Here is a 19,518-nt window from a genome sequence, read left to right on the forward strand (position 1 = left end):
TAAGAAGCGATTACCACCCCATCGACATGGTGCTACTCAGGTGTGATCTTCAGCCTGGCATAAGCAGAACCCTTTGCCATGCAGAGCAAAATCTCTGTAATGTCGAGTTTGAGACGTTACTAAAACAATCGGTCCAGGTTCTCTGAAATAATACTATGGGTCATTGAGCTGATATTTTGGAACACTTATTGGGTATCAGGCCCTATTTCAAGCACTTTACATGTACTAATGTATTTAATCCTCATAATTCTGTGAAGTGGGCATTTGTAATATCACAGTTTTACACAGGAGGAAATTGAAATGTAAAGAAATTGTGGCAATTGCATAGTCTCTCCAGCCTGGTAAGTGACTGAGTAGGATTTAAACTTAGGCAGCCTGGATCTCCCAGAGTCCAGGCCTTTGATTTTGTTGAAACAACTTCAAGTATTGTTACAAGTTTGTTTGCCCACCAGGCTGCTCATGTCTGCCCTCCCAATGGGCTGCCGGTATTTGAGGTAGTTGAGCAAAGAGTTAGAGGGTTTTGGAGGCCATGTCTGCCTCTCTCCCTGTGTCCCCAGAAGCTCCTATGCCATGGACCTCTCTGAAAGGATGTGTGGTTGCAGTTCATAGGTGGGCAAGGGACTTAACCTGTTCAAGGTCACATAACTAGTGAGTGGCACTAAGAGGAACTTGAACTTGTCTCTTTTGATTCCTATTTCATTGAGCTTCATCCTTCAGATACACAAAGTTAAAGACAAAGTTTTGTTTTTTAAGGTTGCATTTTGTCTCTATTAATGGCTTATTATTTATACCTTCTTAAAAAAAATGTAGTGACTGCCTTAGGCTTAACAAAATACATGTTTAAGTCATCACAGCCCACCTTCAAATGATACTATACTACTTCATGGGCAGTGAAAGAACCAAGAACCTCCCATTTTTTATACCCTTGTTTTCATTCATTTTACTTTTACATACACTGTAAACTCACAATAGGCTGCTACCCGTTTTTGCTTTAGACAGTACTACTTCAGAGGAATTAAACATGAAGAAAAAGAATGTCTTTTTTGTTACTGCTTTAGCCATTTCTGAGGAACTTCATTTCTTTATGTGGATCCAAGTTTCTGTCTGGTTTCAATTCATCCTACCGGAAGAACTTTCTTTAATGTTTCTTATAACTCAGATTTCATAGTAAGGAATCCTCTTAGCTTTTGTTTTTCTGACGAAGTCTATTTCTCCTGCATTTTTGAGAGATATTTTCACTGGATATAGAATTTGGGATGGACTTTTTTTTTCTTTCAGCATTAAAGATGTCTGACTTTCATGGTTTCTGATGAGAAGTGTGCTGTAATTCCTAACTTTGTTCTCCCATATATGATGTGTCTTTCTCTGCTTTTGAGATTTCCCCTCTATCTTTGGTTTGTAGCAGTTTGAGTATGAGATATCTAGGTATGGTTTTTTGTTGTTGTTTTTGTTTTGGTTGTTTTTTTAAATGTGTGGAGGAGTCTTTGCCCTGCTTGGTGTTCTCAGAAACTCTTGATGATTTGATGTCTTTCATTATTTTTGGAAAATTCTCTGTCATTATCTCTTTAAATACTTCTTCTGACATGTGTCTGTGTCATTTCCTTCTGGGATTCTAATTAGTACGTTAGATCGTTTGGGTGCTTTTGTGTGCTCTGTTCTGATTTCCCCTCCACTCTCTTTCTCTCACTTTGGATGATTTCTACTGACCTATCTTCAAGTTTTGGTTATTTTTCCCTCAGCTGTGTCAGGTGTGCTGAGAAGCTTGACAAAGGCATTCTTTGTGTCTCTAATTGTGTCTTTTATTTCCAGCATCTCTATTTGAGTCTTTCTCATAGTTTCCATCTTACTCCCCAAATTCCCCGTCTGTTCACGAACGTGTCCCCCTTTTCTAATAGAGCCTTTAGCATACTAATTACATTTATAGATCATATTATTCTTAGTTATTTTTTAAATGTATTTTATTTATTTGTTTGTTTGTTTGTTTACTTACTAACTAATCTCTATACCCACCCAGTGTGGGGCTCGAACTCATGACCCTGAGATCAAGAGTCATATGATCCAGTGACTGAGCCAGCCAGGTGCCCCTAATCTTAGTTATTTTAAATTTCCCATCAGGTAGTTCCAACATCTGGCTTATCTCTAAGCCTTGTTCTGTTGATTATTTTCTCTCTTGACAATGTTTCTTTTCTTTTGTGTGTGTGCCTCATTTTTATAGTGAATATCAGATATTATGTGTAGGATGGAAGAAACTGAAATAAGTAATATTTATGCTGGGAATGGCCTTCTCTCTCCTTTTCTAGTCTGTTAGGAGGGGGAGTTAGGCTAGTCAGAAGTTGAGCTGGGGTTGGTTTTTGTTGTTGCTGTGGTTACCATTAGTGTACCACTGACTTCAAATTCCTATGACCCTACCTTATGCTTACAGGGGGGCTGATTTGCCAGAAGGTTTCTCAGTGTTCCATTCCCACCTTCAGCCTTAGGCCTTTTGTACACACCTCAAAGACAGTCTCTCTCCATGTTCTTGCCCCTCTTCCTATGTAGACTGTTTTGTGTTACTTGTGCTTGTTAGCCTGGGGGTAGGGATAGGGCTGGTTCTCTCTTGTCTCTATCCAGCCGCAGACTGAGGCAGACTGTGTCCCTGCATCTCAGGAGTGGGGCTTTGCTTTTCTAGTTGTGGGCGACTTCAAATGTTTGGGCCCTGAATGGCTTCCTGCCCCTCCCTTGGGAGGTTTTTCTTTTCCCTTCCCACAGCTGCAGTGGGTCTTCACCTGTACCCTGGAGGCAGCAAGATTTGCTGTACCTCCCCAGCTGGCTTAAAGCTTTTGTTCCTTAGGGAAAAAAGTTTCCACCAGGGCTTCATGCCTTTCCTATAGCGGCGAACACACTTCCTTTCCAGGCCTGCACCACAGGAAGGTTTCCTTGAATACCTCTTCCTGCGCTGCCTCTGATCTTTCTCATGAGCACATGGGGAGCTCCAAGGAGAGGAGCTAACATGTAGGTAGCAATCTCCCTTGTGTCTGCGACCCCCGGGAATCTCCATTCTCACTCTAGACCACTCTTGGCCTATTGCAGCCAGATAAAAATTTCTGCAGGACTCTTACTTGCCTTAGTTGTTCATGCCTATTGTCTCTGTGTGGTAGAAACACAATAGAATGGTGTACTACCGTGCATCTCTTTCCAACTCCACGTTCAGCAACATAAGGTTGGCTGGTAGCCTGAATTGGCCATGGTGGGAGTATTTATGCCACAGAAATCAGTAAATGCTACAAATGTGGGCTTCCCCCCTATCCCAAGAGCCAATTGTTAACCATTTACCAGAATACCACCATTTGGGGAAACCCCACAAGGTTGACCGTGGAGATTGGTGCCTTTGGTGAGTGGCTCAGCAGCCTTCTGGGAAGGGTAGGACTCAGCAAGGTCACAGTGGCTGTGCTCATGTCGTCTCCTCTGCAGGGCAGTCACCAGGACACTCACCCTGGGGAGGCCCCGCCATGTTGGTGCTGGTGTGGATTCATGCTGCTGCCCTCTCTCCCTCCTTTGTTCCCCTCAGAGCGCAGCCAGGATAGCACGGCAGTGGCGCTCTCGGACTCCAGCTCGACACAGGACTTCTTTAATGAGCCTGCCAGCTCACTGGAGGGCTCTCGGAAACTCTATGTGGAGAAGAAGCTGCCTGTTCCCAGTTCCCAAGTGGGCCCGACTGGTAAAGACCTTCAGGGGCCCACAGAGGAAAGAGGTATGAAGACCTAGCTCGGTGTGTTTAGAACTGCTTCGGTGAAATGGCCTGTGACAGTCTGGGCAGTCTGAAGAAGGTGGGCTCCCGAGTGGCCCAGGTCCTGTCTGGCTCCTGTCCTCACACCTCCACCTGCTGCTCTGGGACCTCAGTTGGGCAAGTCGCTCGCCTCCCTGGGCCTCTGCACTCCCTGTAGGGTGGGAGGGAGCCCAAGGCCTGCGCCCGGAGTTGTGAGGATTAAGGGAGGTGGCTCAGGAAGGCATTCACACGGTGTCTGGCACACAGTGTGTTCTCAGTGACACCTGTCGTTGTTGTTATGACCCCACCGTGGCCATATGGGAAAACCACATCCATGACGTGAGCGCCCTGGATTTTTTTCTTAAATACCTAGTTATTAAAAAAAATCTTTAGATCCTAAATGTCACCAATGTGTTTTCTTTTTAGTGTGAATCATACCAGGCCTCTAGGAAAAAGTGCCTCCCTTTTCAGTCAGGAGGCCCTGATCTAACTCCATGCCTGGCTCTCGTGGGGTCCCCGGGCTCCCTTTGTGGAAACCAGTGGGCAGAGCCCCACACCCAGCTCGCAGGAGAGTGCTGGCAGGCTGGATGTCTGCGGCACCCCTCTGGGGCTGCGGCTGGGCAGCTGGCCCTGGGTTTTGAGAGCTCTCCCACCCGGACCAGGACTTGCTAAACAATAACAACCACAACAACCAGACCTATGCTCAGCGGCCCTGTGCCAGGTGCTATTTTTTGTCCTCCCAACCACCCTAGGAAACAGCCCCGCGGCTCTTCCCATGTTACAGGTGAGACCTGAGATTCAGAGAGGGTTGGGAATTTATCCAGGGTTAGTTCGCACCCTTAACCTCTGCCCCATGCTCCCTCTCTGGGTGGGCTGGGAGGGGCAGGTAGGATTGGCGATGACCTCCCCTAGGACGTGTTTTTACAGGCCCTGGATGGGAGAGTCTAGGCTCAGGAGTTCACGTGTAGACGTGGCCCCTTCGTGCTGGGGATGGCCTGTCCTACCTCTGTGTTCCTCACCAGCCTCCCCTAGCTGGCCTTAGCAGGTGGTGAGGCTGCATGCCCTGCAGGTTGGCAAAAGTGCCCCCATTAGGGTCAGGTAAGAGGACACAGAAAGTGAGACCAGTGCCCCACTCTCTCACTAGGCACTTATGCTATCTCAAACCGATGTTGACATTCTGCAACTAACATAAACATACCACAGGGAGCTTGAAAGGGGAAGGAACAAGTAACCTACAGTCCCAGCGCTCTAATACAGCAACTCTTGTTCATGTCCAGTCTTAAAAATAAGATTACTTTAACCATTGGACAGGTGAGTCCTGTTGTCTGTGCTCCGTCTGGCCCATTAAGCAGCGAACTGCTGTGGGTGCTGTTGTGTCACCCCGGCCTCTCTCCACCATGTTTGGGGAAGTGGGGGATGCAGGTTGGGGTGCTGAGCTCAGAGAGGGTCAGCCGTGGTCTGACCTAGGCTGTGCAGGGCTTTCCAGACACACGAGGGGCATCCCACCCCTTCCCTCCTTCCATTCAGAGCCAATGGTTTAAGCAGACAGTGTAGGGGCTCACCACTGGTAAAGAAAGTTTGAGGGGCTCCTGGGTGGCTCAGTCAATTAAGTGTTGACTCTTGATTTCAGTTCAGATCATGATCTCACAGTTTGTGCGATCGAGCCCTGAGTCAGGCTCTGTGCTGTCAGCACAGAACCTGCTTGAGATACTCTCTTTCCCCCTCTCTCTCTCAAAATAAATAAATGCTTTCTCTCTCAAAATAAGTAAATAAAACATTTTACCAAAAAGTAAAAAGGAAGTTCAAGTAGAACCATAGTCATGGCAGTAGCTCGTAGGCTTGAAGGGAAGCATCTTCTGTGGATACATCTCTCCACTCTAAGCCCAGCTTTTCCTGGTAACCGCAGTGAAGTTGGTGAACTTCCTGTTGGAGAGTTGGTACAGCAGAGAATGTGTTCTGAACCCGTGCGAGGCAGACAGCATAGGGAGCAGAGTGCGCTTCTCCAGGCCTGGCCCTGGTTAGTGGTGGTCTCTGACACACTCTCCTCTGGGCTCCCAGTGGGCAGGAGCTCTGGCCACCAGGGCTCCCATGGTTTTTGGCGCCCTGCAGAGAGCCAGGATATGGTTCTGGGCCAGGGCTGGGTGTGTGCCCCTGGTGTGCTCCATACCCCAGCTCTTCAGGTGCACCCTCACGGACGGCCCTGCCCCCAGCCTGCTGCTTCTCTCACGGTCAGTGTCCCAGAGCTCACACAAATTTCGTGGGAATTGTTTGACAGCAGGGCACAATGGAGCCCAAGTCTGTGCCAGGCCCTGGGTGCTGAGCCGAAACAAGAATGGTTCTGACATTCATACCCCTCCTGATGCCCAGGTGCCCTCCCTCCCGTGGCATCCAGCAGATGCCTCTTGACTTCTCCATTCTGCTTTGTGCCAGGGTGCCTCCAGGAAGGAGCTTTCCCCACAAATGACTCTCCAGCTAGTTGAAGCTCACCTTCTTAGGAGTCAGAGCTTCAAAAAATGTCTAAAGTGAATGGAGCAACAGTAAAGGTTTATTTTGTTTTGTTTTGTTTTTATTTTATGTTATGTTATTTTATTTTTTATTTTAGAGAGAGAGCACGTGAGTCAGGGAGAGGGGCAGAGGGAGAGAGAGCCTGACCTGGGGCTTGATCCCATGACCCTGGGATCATGGCCTAAGCTGAAATCAAGAGTCAGACGCTCAACCGACTAAGCCACCCAGACCCAGACGAAGTCTGAAGGTTTATTTTTTTAATAGAGGGAAAAGCTGCCCAAATTTTATTCTCTGAACAGAAGCGAACTCTGTTAATTACTCTGAGGGCAGCATAGTTTGTCAACAGCGTATGTGGTCCTGACAGGGGACACGGGTGCCCAGCCCGGGCCCTCCCTGCCACCTGGACCCGGGGCAGGATATGGGCCAAGGGTGCTGATACAGCTACCAGCCACTTTGTTCAGGGACCACCATCCCATGGCTGCACCTGCCTCTTCTAGGTCAAGTAGAGGCCTGGTGATGATGCCTGAGTGCCTTGCACAAGGCGGGGGTGGCAGTGGCAGAGTGGGAGGTGGCCTGGTGTGTGCACTCTGGGCATGCTAAGCCAGTCCTCATTGCCAGCAGCAGCACCAGAGTGGCCAGAGCATTGCCTTGCTTTTTATCTTTAGGACGAAGTCTCCTCACTTTTATGCTGCCAGGGTTAGGACTAGGCATCCTAGCTGGGAAGCACTGTGTGGGCTTATTGACGTTTCCGACTTCCCCCCTTTCTTCCACTAATGTGACCTGTGAGGCTCTTTCAGCCGTGGAGTGGACACTGTGTGTGAGGCACATCACCCATGTCTCCTGCACCTCTTCAGGCCACCCAGATCCCTGAGTAGCTAGGTTTTTCATTCACTCTGGCATCACTACTTTTTTTCCCTCTTTTAATGTGTTTTCAGACATGCCTTCTGACCTCTCTTTGGATAAATTCTTGACCCTGTGCTCACTTTCCATAGCAGATGTGTTCCTGTGTGTCTTTGTGTGTGAGCATACACTTAGCACCTTATCTGAGCCCTTGGGAGGTCTTTATCTTCATCCTATTTCCCCATCTCCCTTATGCCTAGCACAGGGCTGGGCCCAGAGTCGTTGAGAACGTGTTTGTTGAGCCACATTTGAAATGTGTCCCTTGAATTGAACACTAGAAATCAGGCACATTTGTAAGGCATTGGTGTCCCCGTAAGATGCCAGCCCTGAGCAGACTCCTAGTTGCTGTCATTGTGCTCTGAGTGGGGTGCCTGTGGGACCTAAGTGGTTTCCTGAGCTCCCCTGAGAAGAGAGCACAGTGTTAAGATCAGATGTGACCTGCTTTTCAGTCATTCATTCGGCTTCAAACTAGACCCTGTGCTAGGCTCTGGGCAGTGGGGGAGGGGGAGACACCCGTGCATAAATGCAGTGGGGTCGGTGACATCAGAGAGGTGGGCACGCAAGGCACTCTGCAAACCCCACCTTGGGGCCCAGGAGGCCTGCAGGAGAAGGTGACAGTGAGTGGAGTCCTGAAGGATGAGAGCGAGTGGGTGAGGCAGGGGAGGGTGTGCAGACGGTGAGTCCAAAAGGAACAACCGTGGAGAGGTAGGAACAAGGAGCGAGATGTTCCCAATGGTTGGTTTCAAGGTGTGAGGCCCAGAGGGTAGGTAGGAGGGATGACAGGACTGACAGGAGGTAGCCTTGTGTGCTGTGATGAGCAGCTTGGCTCTGTCTTGCTCAGATTCTTTCCTTAGCAAAAAGAACTCGATGTGCACCTGATGTCTTTTTGCTTAAACCTGATGATGGTTTTGCTTAGGGGAACTTGGGACCTTAGTCCTTGACCACTCTTCCCTACTGCAGCAGGCCCCAGCCTCCTTTTGGCTGCCACTACAGTTGGAAAAGGTTGTCAGGCTGAGGACAGGAAGGAGCTCAGCCCACAGTGGCTGACAGGCTTCAGCATTAGTGCTGGGCTACTTCTCCGGCCTCCTCCAGGCAGGCCTTGCCAAACTCCTGGGTGCCTGACAGGCCACCTTCCCCTCACTGTTGCCCCCATCCTCTTCCTTCAATCCTTCCCTCCTGGGCCAGTCTCCTTCTCCTGCAGCCCCTGCCACCCAGCTTGGGCTCTGCTGTGTGTGAGCTCTTGGTTCACGCACAGTAGCGGCAGCAGCTCTGGAGAAGGATGTCGGGTAGGCTGTGGGCAGAGGTGCTAAGCGGCAGAGCAGGTGCAGTTCTTTGTGCGCCTTTCCTGGCTGTTTTATTCCATGGTTGTGGCAGCCACACCTTCCTTCTGTGGACTGCTTCCCCATGCACCTGCATAGGCCTAGGAGGCGGGACAGCCTTGTGCTGCCATTCAGAGGGGGGACCCAGAGCCCCGCTTGCCACCCCCACCGTCTGCAGCCTCGGGGCCCCTCTGCTGCATGCCAGCTGGGACATCCTGTTTCACAGGGGAGGAGAGTGGGAGGCAATGGAGGCCTCAGCCAGCAGGGGCAGAGCCAGCACCAGGCCCCATGCCTCCTACTGGGTCTGTTGGGTCCAGCAGCTGTGTAGCAAGGGCACAGACTTAGCTGTGCCTTTCACCTCAGTAAGGTTACTCCTTACTCCTGGGGGGCAGGGATTAAAACTGAGGTGACTTTCTTTTTCTTCTCACCCACAGGGAAAACTGAGGAGTCCTTGGAGAGCACGGAAGGCTTCCGGGCCACAGAGCAAGGCAGCCAGAAGCCTGCTGCAGACCCCCCAGCCTCTGCCTGCATTGCTGCCAAACCCCCAGCATCTGCACCTGCCCTGTGGGACGGGAGGAAGAGAGCGGACACCCTGGGGGAGCCCGCAGCCTTTCCCCAGGGGCTGCCGGCTGGGGCAGAAGAGCAGCGCCAGTTCCTCACCGAGCAGTGCATCGCCTCCTTCCGCCTGTGCCTCAGCCGCTTCCCCCAGCACTATAAGAGCCTCTACCGACTGGCCTTCCTCTACACCTACAGCAAGACCCACCGGGTGAGCGAGCTGCCAGCCCATGGGGGGCGGGAGAGGGGTTTGATCTTCCCAGGGCCCAGGAGCATCTCTTGAGTGTCGGTGGGCAGAACAAACCCAGGTGGGAGCTGCCAAAGGTCTTGGGTAGCGGTGCATGGGAGGGGTGGGACAGGAGAGATGCGGGAGGTGAGTCCACACAAGAGTGGTCCAGCTTTCCAGGTGAGAGCTGGTGAGGACCACGGGTCACAGGAGGGATCAAGGGAGGAGCGGGTATAGGGGCTGCTCCCAAAGCAAGATCACAGGCTCAGGTACTGCTGCGGGCTGAAGGGTGAGGGCCTACAGGCTCATCAGCTCTTGCCTGTGAGGGCCAGTGTGGTGACTCTTGCTCCACTGTCTGGCTTCCTCTCCACTGCTGTTCACCTGTCCTCCTCAGCATGGCCCCACAGGCATATCCCCAGATGCCCTATAGAGTTCCCCCTCCCCTCTGGCCCAGGGCTTTGCTGCAGGCTCTGTCCCCTCTGGCCGCATCTTGCGGAGAGGCCTCCTCACCATCATCATGCCCCTGGGCTCGCCTCTCCAGTACAGCTGCCAGAACCATCTTCACAGCCTCTGCTGCATGGGGGTTGGGTGCCGACAGCCTCCTCCAGCTCTTTTTGGAAAGCAGATGATGTAGCGATTCTTAACAGCTGTGCCCCAGGCTTAAGCTCTCTCAGGGACTTCCCAGCCAGACGGCTTCTGCTGGCAGGTAGCATCTGTGCAGGGAGTGTGGCATGTGTGTTCTTTCACTCTTCACTTACCCGGGAGGCACTGGAGACAGTGTCCTGGTCGTGGTGCCTGCCCCCATGGAGGTACATTCTAAGGGACAGGCAGATTGTAAAACATGGAAACAAGCAAATAAAGCTAGTCCCATTGTGACACATGCTAAAGAGAAGATAATGGGATACACACAGGAGTGGGGGTGCTGCTCTGGCACCATGAAGGCACTCATTAATCTGAAACCCGTAGGGTGGCCATGGCAGAGTGAGGGACAGTGGCAGTTTGGAGGACAGGGAGAGAGCCCAGATCAGGCAGATTGCCTGAGCATGTGGCAGTGTTGGGTGAGCCAAACTGGTGTGGGCAAGGGCCAGAGAGGGCCAGGGTGGTGGGGTTAAGCAGGGGCAGCCTTTGGAGTCTGTCTGTGGTCTCTATTTTCATCTGGCTCCCTTACTCAGTAAGGTCCTGGCTCAGAAACATCTTCCTCCCAGAGGCCCTCTGCCGGCCCCTTCTCACCAGCCTCTGTGGGACCTTTGAAGAACCAGGAAGGACAATTGGCCAGAGAGATGGATCTTGGCTTGGCAATGGTTACATGACAGGAAGTTGTTACTTGATAGAATTCTGTTTGGGGGCTAGGCACAGGTAGGTGCCCTGTCACAGTTGTATCTGCCCAAAATGCTCACAGGGTTTGGTTGGTTTTTGTCAGAGCAGAACAGGGGGAGCTGGTGTTGGCAGGCTTGGTGAAGGAAGGGGTCTCACTCTGAGCATTGTCTCTCCTTCAGAGCATCTGACTTTTCTGGCTGCAACTACCATGCCTCAGCCTGGGTCCCTCCCTGCACAGCCTGTATTTTGCAGTGGACCTTACCTCTAGTGCCCTAGGCCTTCTGAACCCAGGCAGGCAGACCTGGGTTTTAATAAAACCTCCTCTGCAGCAATCTTCAGGGGTGGCTGACACTGCCCCTGCCCCCTACCATGTTCCGGTGCTGCTTTGGGAACTTTCCTTCTTTCCCTGTTTTGGGAGCAGCAGAGCCCAGTGCAGGAACTCTCATGAGTCTCAGTTGGAAGGGACACTGGCACCCATCATCTGGATCTCCCCCACCTTGGGCATCCCCCTCTTCAGATGCTCCTCCAAGCAGTCGTGCAGCCCCTGCCAGCTGGGGTCAGCTCTTAGCAGGACTTGGAGTTTCCCAGGGTGAGCCAAATCTTCCCCACACTGTAGCAGGTGGCCTTCTCCAGAAGCCGATGCCATGACAGAATTTGGAGTGCAAGATGCCTATTAGGGACCAGCCACTGTGGAAAGGAGGGGAAGATGTGGGGTTGGATGGAGAGAGATTTGAGGGAGAGCCCCATTAAATGGCTTTAGTCTGAGCGCAAAGGACCAGTGCACGTAAAGGGCCCCACCCGGTACCAAGCATAGTGCTATTTTCACAACCTGTCCCCTTGCTGGGTGAGTTTTTTTAAAAGTAGAAAGCAGCATCTATGTCAAAACCATTAGAGAGGGGATAGCCACAGCTCTGCTAGCCTAAAACAAAAGCCATTTTGTGTGTTATTTCCCAGCTCTCGGGCACACACACCATTGACTGTCACTTCTGAGGCTCTAAGTACTTCAGGTCGAGGAGGTGGGGATCTTGTTCTGTCCACTTTCCATCTAGATACCTGGCTCAGGGTCGCACAGGGGTGGGTGATAGCCTGGGACTGGCTTGGGTAGTCTCGCCCCAGCCTAGCTGCTCTACTACTTACCCCACCATTAGAGCATCCATGCTCAGTTTGCCATTTTGCTATTTCATCGAATGTCCCCCAGGTCATTTTGGTCATCCTGATGGTCTACAGGGAGGGTGGATCCCGGTCAATCCAGCCGTCCCTGTTGGTGGGAATGGAGGCTGCCTTGGCTTCCTTCCCAGAACACCCTGCACAGCCATCAAGCTCTGTTTCTGTCACGGCTCTTCTGTTAGCTGCATTTCCAGGTTGGGTTCCTTGGCTTTCTGAAATGGAATGCTGGTCTTGATTCCGGGAGAGATCCCCTTCCTTACATAGCAATTGTGTGTGGGTGCCAGGTATGCCTCGGGAGCTCTCCAGGCTGCCACACCCTAGGCCCCGGTGCACCCGGGCAGCGCCACTGGCTTCTTTGCTTATTTCACTCAGAGACCTTTGCTGAGCAGCAGGTGTCACCCCAGCTTGAATGGTAGGTTGTTAACACCTCACTGCACTGAGAGCCTGAGTTGGGGCTGACCCTGTCTGGGACATGCCATTGTCCTGGGGGCTAGGTATCAGCTTGTCCACAGATCTGGGGGACACAACTGGTGCTCTCACTGACTAATGCAGAACCATTAGCTGACAAGCAGCGACTGCTTTCCAAACACAGCTGTTTGGTAACAAATGCTTCCTGCTGTATATATTTAACAGCAACACATTTCTTCATAAAATCCGCCTGTGGGCTTGGTAGTGGCATTTTCCTATTGCCATCTTCTGGCTCAGTGGCCAACTGGCAGGAACATCCATCATCCCTGTCTTCAGAGAGACCCCAGGGGCTGTGCATATTGACTCTGGATCCCTCAGGTCTTCCAAGTGCCCCCAGCTAAAGCTCTGTTCAGTTCAGAGCCACCCCCCCCCCCCCCCCCGCCTTCCCATTCCAGGCCTTTATGGAGAGACTGCCCTCAGGACACAGGGAGCCACTTGCTTAGCTGCTGGCAACAGAATTTCTGGGGGAGGGGGAGCGAATGTGGGCTCGCCTGGGTTCAGATCCTGGCTCTGCAGAGATGGGGGGCTCCTCTCTTGTGATACTTGCACAGAATTATTGTGATAGTGAGGTGGGGGTTTGGGGCCCCATACACTGGCCCTCAGCCAAGATTCCTCCTCTCCCCTGCCATTGGGCCTCTCCCCAGGACTCCAGAGCCCATTTCCTCAATGTCAGCATCTCCCATGGCTCCTGGTCTCTCCACTAGACCTTCTGAGGGCTGAATCCGCCCCTCAGAGACCCTTGATGCCTGTTTAAGGCCACCCTCCTGCCCAAGGCTGGCTTTGTTGGGCACAGGCTAACCCCTGCACTTCCCAAGGTGGGCCTCCCACTATCCTCCACCGAGGGCCAGGGGCACCTGAGGAAGCAGGACTCCCTAGAGCTCTCCACACCTTAGGGAAGATCACACATGCTGATGGCCATAAGGGCCTTAAGTCTAGCTATTGCATCACTTACAATCACCAAGATTACACTCTTCTCCAGGATTTTGAGTCCTGTGCTGTCAGTCCATGCTTAGAAAAACCTGTGTCCTTGAGTCCACCTGAGCAGCCCAGGAGGGAAACCACATGGCATTGGGACCTTTCATCCTGAGAGTTCTGAAAGTCACTTATGGGATCCAGAAAGAAGACTGAGGCATGGGTGCCCCTGTCCCAATTCCCCCTACCTGCTGTCTGTGGCTCAGCTGGGGAACTGAGCCCTTCAGCACCTCCTGCCACAAGTGGTCTAGGAGAGTGGATTATAAGATGGTCCCTAGAGCCATAGTCTTGAAAAAGAACAAACTTGGAGGACTCACACTTCCTGGTTTCAAAACTTACTGCAAATCTATAGTAATCAAAAATTGTGGAATATTATTCAGCCTTAAAAGAAGGAAATTCTGATACATGCTACAATGTGGGTTAACCTTGAGGACACTATGCTCAGTGAAATAAGCCCAGCACAAAAAATCAAACACTATATGATTCCATATAGTGAGGGATCTAAAGTAGTCAAAATCAGAGAGACAGAAAGTACAGTGGTAGTTGCCAGGGGTTAAGGGAGAGAATGGGAATTGTTTAATCAGTATAGAGTTTCAGTTTGATAAAATGAAAAAGTTCTAGAGATTTGTTGCACAGCAGTGTGAATATATTTAACACTACTTAACTGTACACTTTAAAATGGGTAAGATGAGGGACACCTGGGTGGCTCAGTCGGTTGAGCCTCCGACTTCAGCTCAGGTTGTGATCTTGCGGTTCGTGGGTTTGAGCCCCGCGTCGGGCTCTGTGCTGAAAGCTCAGAGCCTAGAGCCTGCTTTGGATTCTGTGTCTCCCTCTCTTTCTCTGCCCCTCCCCTGCTCATGCTCTGTCTGTCTGTCTCTCTCTCTCAGAAATGAATAAACTTAATAATAAATGAATAAATAAATAAAATGGGTAAGGGGATAAATTTTAGGTGTTTTGTACCACAAGTGAAAATAAACAGTGTGGGGGTGCCTGAGTGGCACAGTCGGTTTAGCATCTGACTCTTGGTTTCCGCTGAGGTCATGATCTTGTGGTTTCGTGGGTTTGAGCCCTGCATCGGGCTCTGTGCTGGCAGTGCAGAACCTGCTTGGAATTCTCTCTCTCCCTCTCTCTTTAGCCCTCCCCCACTTGTGCTGTCTCTGTCTCTCTCAAAATAAATAGAAAAATTTAAAAAAATAAACAGCGTGGTACTAGTTTAAGCATAGATGTATAGATCAACGGAATACAACTGGGAGCCCAGAAACAAAGACATACATCTATGGTCAATTGATTTTTGACAGGGGTGCCAAGATACTTCAGTGGAGGAAAGGACAGTCTTCTTAACAAATGGTGCTGGGATAATTGGATATCCACATGCAAAAGAATGAAGTTGGACTCCTGCTTCGCACCATGTTCAAAAATGAACTCAAAATGTATCAGAGAGCTAAACTTCAGAGCTAAAAGCTATAAGACTCTTAGAAGAAAACATAGATGTCAATCTTCATGACCTTGGACTAGGCACAGGTGACAAATAACAAATAAATAATACAGTAGTAACAATAATAAACAGGACACCATCAAAATGAAAAGCTTGTGCTTCAAAAGACATTACTGAAACGAAGATGGTCCACAGAAAGGGAGAAATATTTATAGGACACATGCAGGCGCACCTCGTTTTACTGTGCTTCACTTGACTGCACTTTGTAGATACTGTGTTTTTTACACATTGAAGGTTTGTGACAACCTTGTGTTGGGCAAGTCTTTTGGCACTGTTCTTCTGGCAGCATTTGGTCACTTTGTGTCTCTGTGTCACATTTTGGTAATTCTCGCAAAAATTCATACTTTTTTCATTATTATTATAGTGATCTGTGATCAGTTATTATGACTTGCTGAAAGCTCAGATGGTGGTTAGCAATTTTTAGCAATAAAGTATTTTTAAATTAAGATATATACGTTGGGGTTTTTTTAGACATAATGCTGTTGCACACGTAATAGACTATAGTATAGCATAAACATAAGTCTTATATGCACTGGGAAACCAAAAAGTTCATTTGACTCACTTTATTTTGATATTCACTTTATTGTGGTGGTCTCGAACTGAATCCACAATATCTCTGAGTATGCTTATATGTGGTAAGGGACTTGTATCTAGAATATATTAAAAAAAAAAAACCCAAAACCTTACAACTAAATAATTAAAAGCCAACCCAATGTAAAAGTAGGCAAAGGATCTGAATAGACATTTCTGCAAAGAAGATATACAAATAAATGGCAAATAAGCACAGGAAAGATGCTCAGTACCATTAGCCATTAGGGAAATGTCAATCCAAACTACGTTGAGATACCACTTCACACCTGCTAGGCTGGCAACCTCTCCTGCTGGAGGTCTGGGGGTGCAGGAGCAGCCACTGCAGTTCTGGGGGGGACAAGGGAGTTGGGCACCAGGACTGTGTCTCCTGTATAGAGACCAGAGTTTGTGAACACTGGTGGTGCTTTCCAGGGCTGGTTTCCTCTGTGGAGGGGCCTCTTGTTTGGGTTACTGCCTCGCCTAAACTTCTTCGTTTTGTGCTTGTTGTTCGGTCTTAACTTGGGGAATGTTCTTCCTGTTCTTTGCTCCTGCAGTCCTCCCAGGTCACTTGATGTCTTAAGAGAAAGGCTGAGAAGCACATACCAGCATGGAGTTGAGACAGGCCAGCCCGGGCAGCTCCTCGGTATTGTTTCTCACAGCACCCTGCCCAGCAGGGCGAGCAGGAAACTGAGGCTCAGAGGAGATAGCAGCTTGTCTCAGACCCCTTGGTGAGGATGTTGCAGGGCCTGTACTCTGCCCCGAGGAGTTGGCCAGCTGATGAGGGCCTCTAGGACTCAGATCTTTATTCTGCTTCTACTTTCCTTTTCGGGGAGACTGAGGCCTAGCCTAGGTCCTTCACCTGGCCAGGTGCGTGGATGCCCAGCTTCTTGCTAAAGCCACACGGCAGCTGCCTGGCAGCATCAGGCTAAACCAGGAAATGTTTACTAAGAGCCCTTGTGTGACAGGCTGGTGGTTTAGCAGAAGCAAGGCTGTCCTGCCAGCCCACTGTGAGAGCGGTGGCCACACAGTAATTGGGCTGCTGCTGGTCAGTGTGGCAGGAGTCAGGTAGTGAGCTGGAGCTGGAAGTGAGGAAGGAGAGGAGAAGGGCCTGTTCTATGGGAGAGGCCACCTTCCTGGGGCTCGGCAGACAGCCAGTTTCTGGGCCCCGGGCTGGGACTCTGCTCATCTGGCCCCAGCACTGCCCGAGTCAAGGCTTGGCCTTCATTCGACCTGTGTGTGACCAAAAGGTTTCCTCCCACTCTCCTGGACGGGCGTGAGCCTTGCTGGCTCTGCTGTGGGATGAAACCCACCTTTTGCTGTGTGGCTTCACACACAGCAGCCGGAGCAGCTCTCAGATACAGTTAGCACCCTGTTGTCACCAAGAGGTGACACCCAGGTGAGGATTGCTCAGGAGCCTGAGGTGTGAGATGGGGAAGGGGCTACTCAGCCTGCTTTGATCATAGGCATGACTCCCAGACCATATGACTAGAGTGCCTCCCCGTCCCACCACTTGTCCCCTTGCCAGTATGCATCCTGGAACCTGAGCCACCCCTCCCGAGGGCCAGCTCCCAGAACCTGACATGTACTCAGCCAGCTAGCCAACTGGCTTCCAGTTTCAGTCCTGTGGACAGGTTTCTTAAGCTGTCAAGTGGAGATGACAGCACCTTGGTTATAGGTTTTCTTGTGAGGAAAAGTGAGTTAATGCTTTTTTGCCAGCTGGGAAACATATATACCAATGACAAGAGCAGCCTGTCTTGCAAGCCCCACATGCACTCTGCTTTGATGGGAGCAGAGGCCACTCACTCTGAGCAGTGCTGTGTGCCTGTCCCAGTGTACTCCCACAGGCAGCTACACAGCATCGTGGCCAAGCCCTGTTACAGTGCATCCTCCTGATGGCATATGGCGGGATGGTGGCCTGGCCGCTCTGGCCCAGTCATACCTACTTCTCTGGCCCAGAGCCTTTGTGGGGTGAGCCCAGGCCCCAGTGTCTGTTTAGGACTTGTTTGGTTTGAAGCTACCTCCTACCAGAAGAGTCCCAGCAGTACTGCTTCTGCCTGTAATCTCCAGAAAAGTCACTGACATTTGACTTGGGAGTCAGTTTATGCTCTGGTGTGAGCTAGGGCAAGAGTCTAGCCAGCTGGGCTGTGAACCTCTGCCCTCAGCCATCTGTCGTGGGTAGTTTCCCACCCGCCTGTGCCACTGGCACGTGTGGAACCTGCAGAGCCGGCTTAAACAAGAGGGTCTGTGAGGAAGGCTGTGTACTATCTGACTGGGTGGGTGTGAAGGGAGTCCTCCAGGCTGTGACACAGCCGCCCCCGGCACAGCCTGCGAGATCCTGCTGCATACATGCAACTCAGTGTCCCAGGAACAGGTGGCATTCCCGGCCAGACAGCAGGACCAGGCATGAGGAGGGCATGCCGACCATCCCTTCGGTCCCTGTTCCCTTTCTGTATACGCAAAACAATGCTGTGCCCCAGGGTGCCCACACAGAAGCCCTGGGCTGCCACAGATCCTGGCCAGCCAGGCTCTTGTTAAGCTTTCTGTGATTTACAAAATGAAACTGAAGATTTTTCTCAACTTTGGGATCACAATTATGCATTCCAAAGTCTCTGCAACGTGGTTTGAAGATTTTGCTGTACCTTTGGGTGTCAGAAGAGAGAGCACCGATGGTCTGCATTAGGCCCACTGCTTTCCTTGTCCTCTCTCAGGAAAGAGGAGGGATCTGGATCCCAACAGTTTGAATGGGTTGAGTGCTCCACTAGCAGCATCCGGTACAGATAATACTCAGTTTGGAAAGAAAACAAACTACCACCACCTCATCATCCCGCAGACCACTACGTGGCAGAACTCCTTGTATTTTAGTGTCGTCCCCTCGTTGCCCCCTCGGTGTGGTTCCTATGCATCTCTGCGGGTTCATTCATTCAGCAGCTGTCCCCTGTGTTGTCACGTGCCAGGCCCTGTGTGGGGTGCTGGGATACAGTGGTGTACACAGCAAAACCCCTCCCCTCAAGTGCACACAGAGGGAATGGAGAGTAGAAACATGCCTGATGGCGGTTAATGATGTGTCTGGAAGAAAGAGAAAGCTGCTAAGGGGGTGCAGTGGGGGAGTGCGGCTATTTAGGCAGGGAGGTCTGGGAAGGCCTCTCTAAGCACAGACCTGAAGCTGGTGAGGGAACTAGCCAAAGGAGAGGCTTCTGGGTGGACAGCACAGCCAACACATGTGCCTTGAGACAGGAGTGGCCCTGGTGGGCCAGAAGCCCGTGTGACCAGCTGGGCAGCGAGGCGAGGGGAAGAAGATGCAGTCAGAGCTCCTGAGGGCCTGATCGGGCAGGGGGGAGTTGTGGGGCAGCATTTGAAGTGAGGTGAGAGCTACCACAAGGTTGTGTGTGAAAGACTGGCTGCTGTGTAGAGAGTAAAGGGATTTGCCAGTCACAGGCCTTCGATGGCTCCATCCTGCCGCTAATCCGAAGAGCCTTAATGAAGGAGGCATTTACAGTGGCCTGGGTGGAGACCAGGAACCCACAGGGCAGGGCTAGTGCAGGGCTCTGGGCCAGCCCCGGGGCGCCTCAGCTGCAGGCTGCCTGTCAGAGCTTTTGGTCCTTGGTGGCCGACCCTCAGCACGGGCGGAGGGAGGGAGCTCAGGATAAATGCTCTGCTCTCATCCCTGCCCTACTCTCTGCTCTCCCACTGGTGCCGCTGGCTGGTCAGACCCACCCAGCAGCAGGGGGTGCACCTCTGTCCTGGCTCTTCAGGTCCGTGTGGGGAGGGCAGAGGATGAGCACTGGCACACTTTGCCAAGTTCAAGGGCAAGTCCAGGTCCTTGGAGAAGATGTGGGAAGGCCCGGCTTGGCAGGGGGAGGGGGCTGCATGGGCAGGGGTGCTCTCCCCAGGACACAGGTGGGGAACTTAGTGCGTTTGTAGACAGCTGCTTTCCTCTGCTATCGTTGGTGTTCTCCAACTGACCCTAAGAGTGGCCTCATGGTCACCGCCACCCGCATCCTTCAAGTGGGCAACCAGGGCTCGAGGAGGCTATAGGACTCTCCCAAGACTGCCAGGCACTCATTCATTTATTCCTTCAACAAACTTCATTGTGTACCACTCACTGCATGCCCTTGTGGAGAACTGCCAGGCAAACCTAGGGCTTTTGAATTACTGTTTTGAAGGAAGAACAGAGAAGGGTGTCTTGAAAGACAGACTTCATGCTCCAGTCTGCCCAGCACATGAGTTCCCAAGCAGTCCCTTTTCCTATAGATTCCTTGAATAAAGGAGCCCAGGGTGA

At 51.2% G+C, this 19,518-nt stretch overlaps 1 protein-coding gene across 9 annotated transcripts in view; it reads left to right on the forward strand.

Moving 5' to 3' along the window:
* The window catches only part of CABIN1 (calcineurin binding protein 1), a 153,690-nt gene that overhangs the window by 82,935 nt on the left and 51,237 nt on the right, over window positions 1-19,518 (forward strand). For all 9 annotated transcript variants that reach the window (XR_006210195.1, XM_042963050.1, XM_042963051.1 and 6 more), the window contains exons 27-28: window positions 3,548-3,730; window positions 8,904-9,235. Coding sequence is in view for 8 of the 9 variants with exons in the window: in XM_042963050.1 (XP_042818984.1) it covers window positions 3,548-3,730; window positions 8,904-9,235 (515 nt within the window). In the remaining variant the exon portion in view is untranslated. The remainder of the gene's footprint in view (window positions 1-3,547; window positions 3,731-8,903; window positions 9,236-19,518) is intronic.

The sequence above is a fragment of the Panthera tigris genome, chromosome D3, assembly GCF_018350195.1.
Source record: "Panthera tigris isolate Pti1 chromosome D3, P.tigris_Pti1_mat1.1, whole genome shotgun sequence".
NCBI lineage: Eukaryota > Metazoa > Chordata > Mammalia > Carnivora > Felidae > Panthera > Panthera tigris.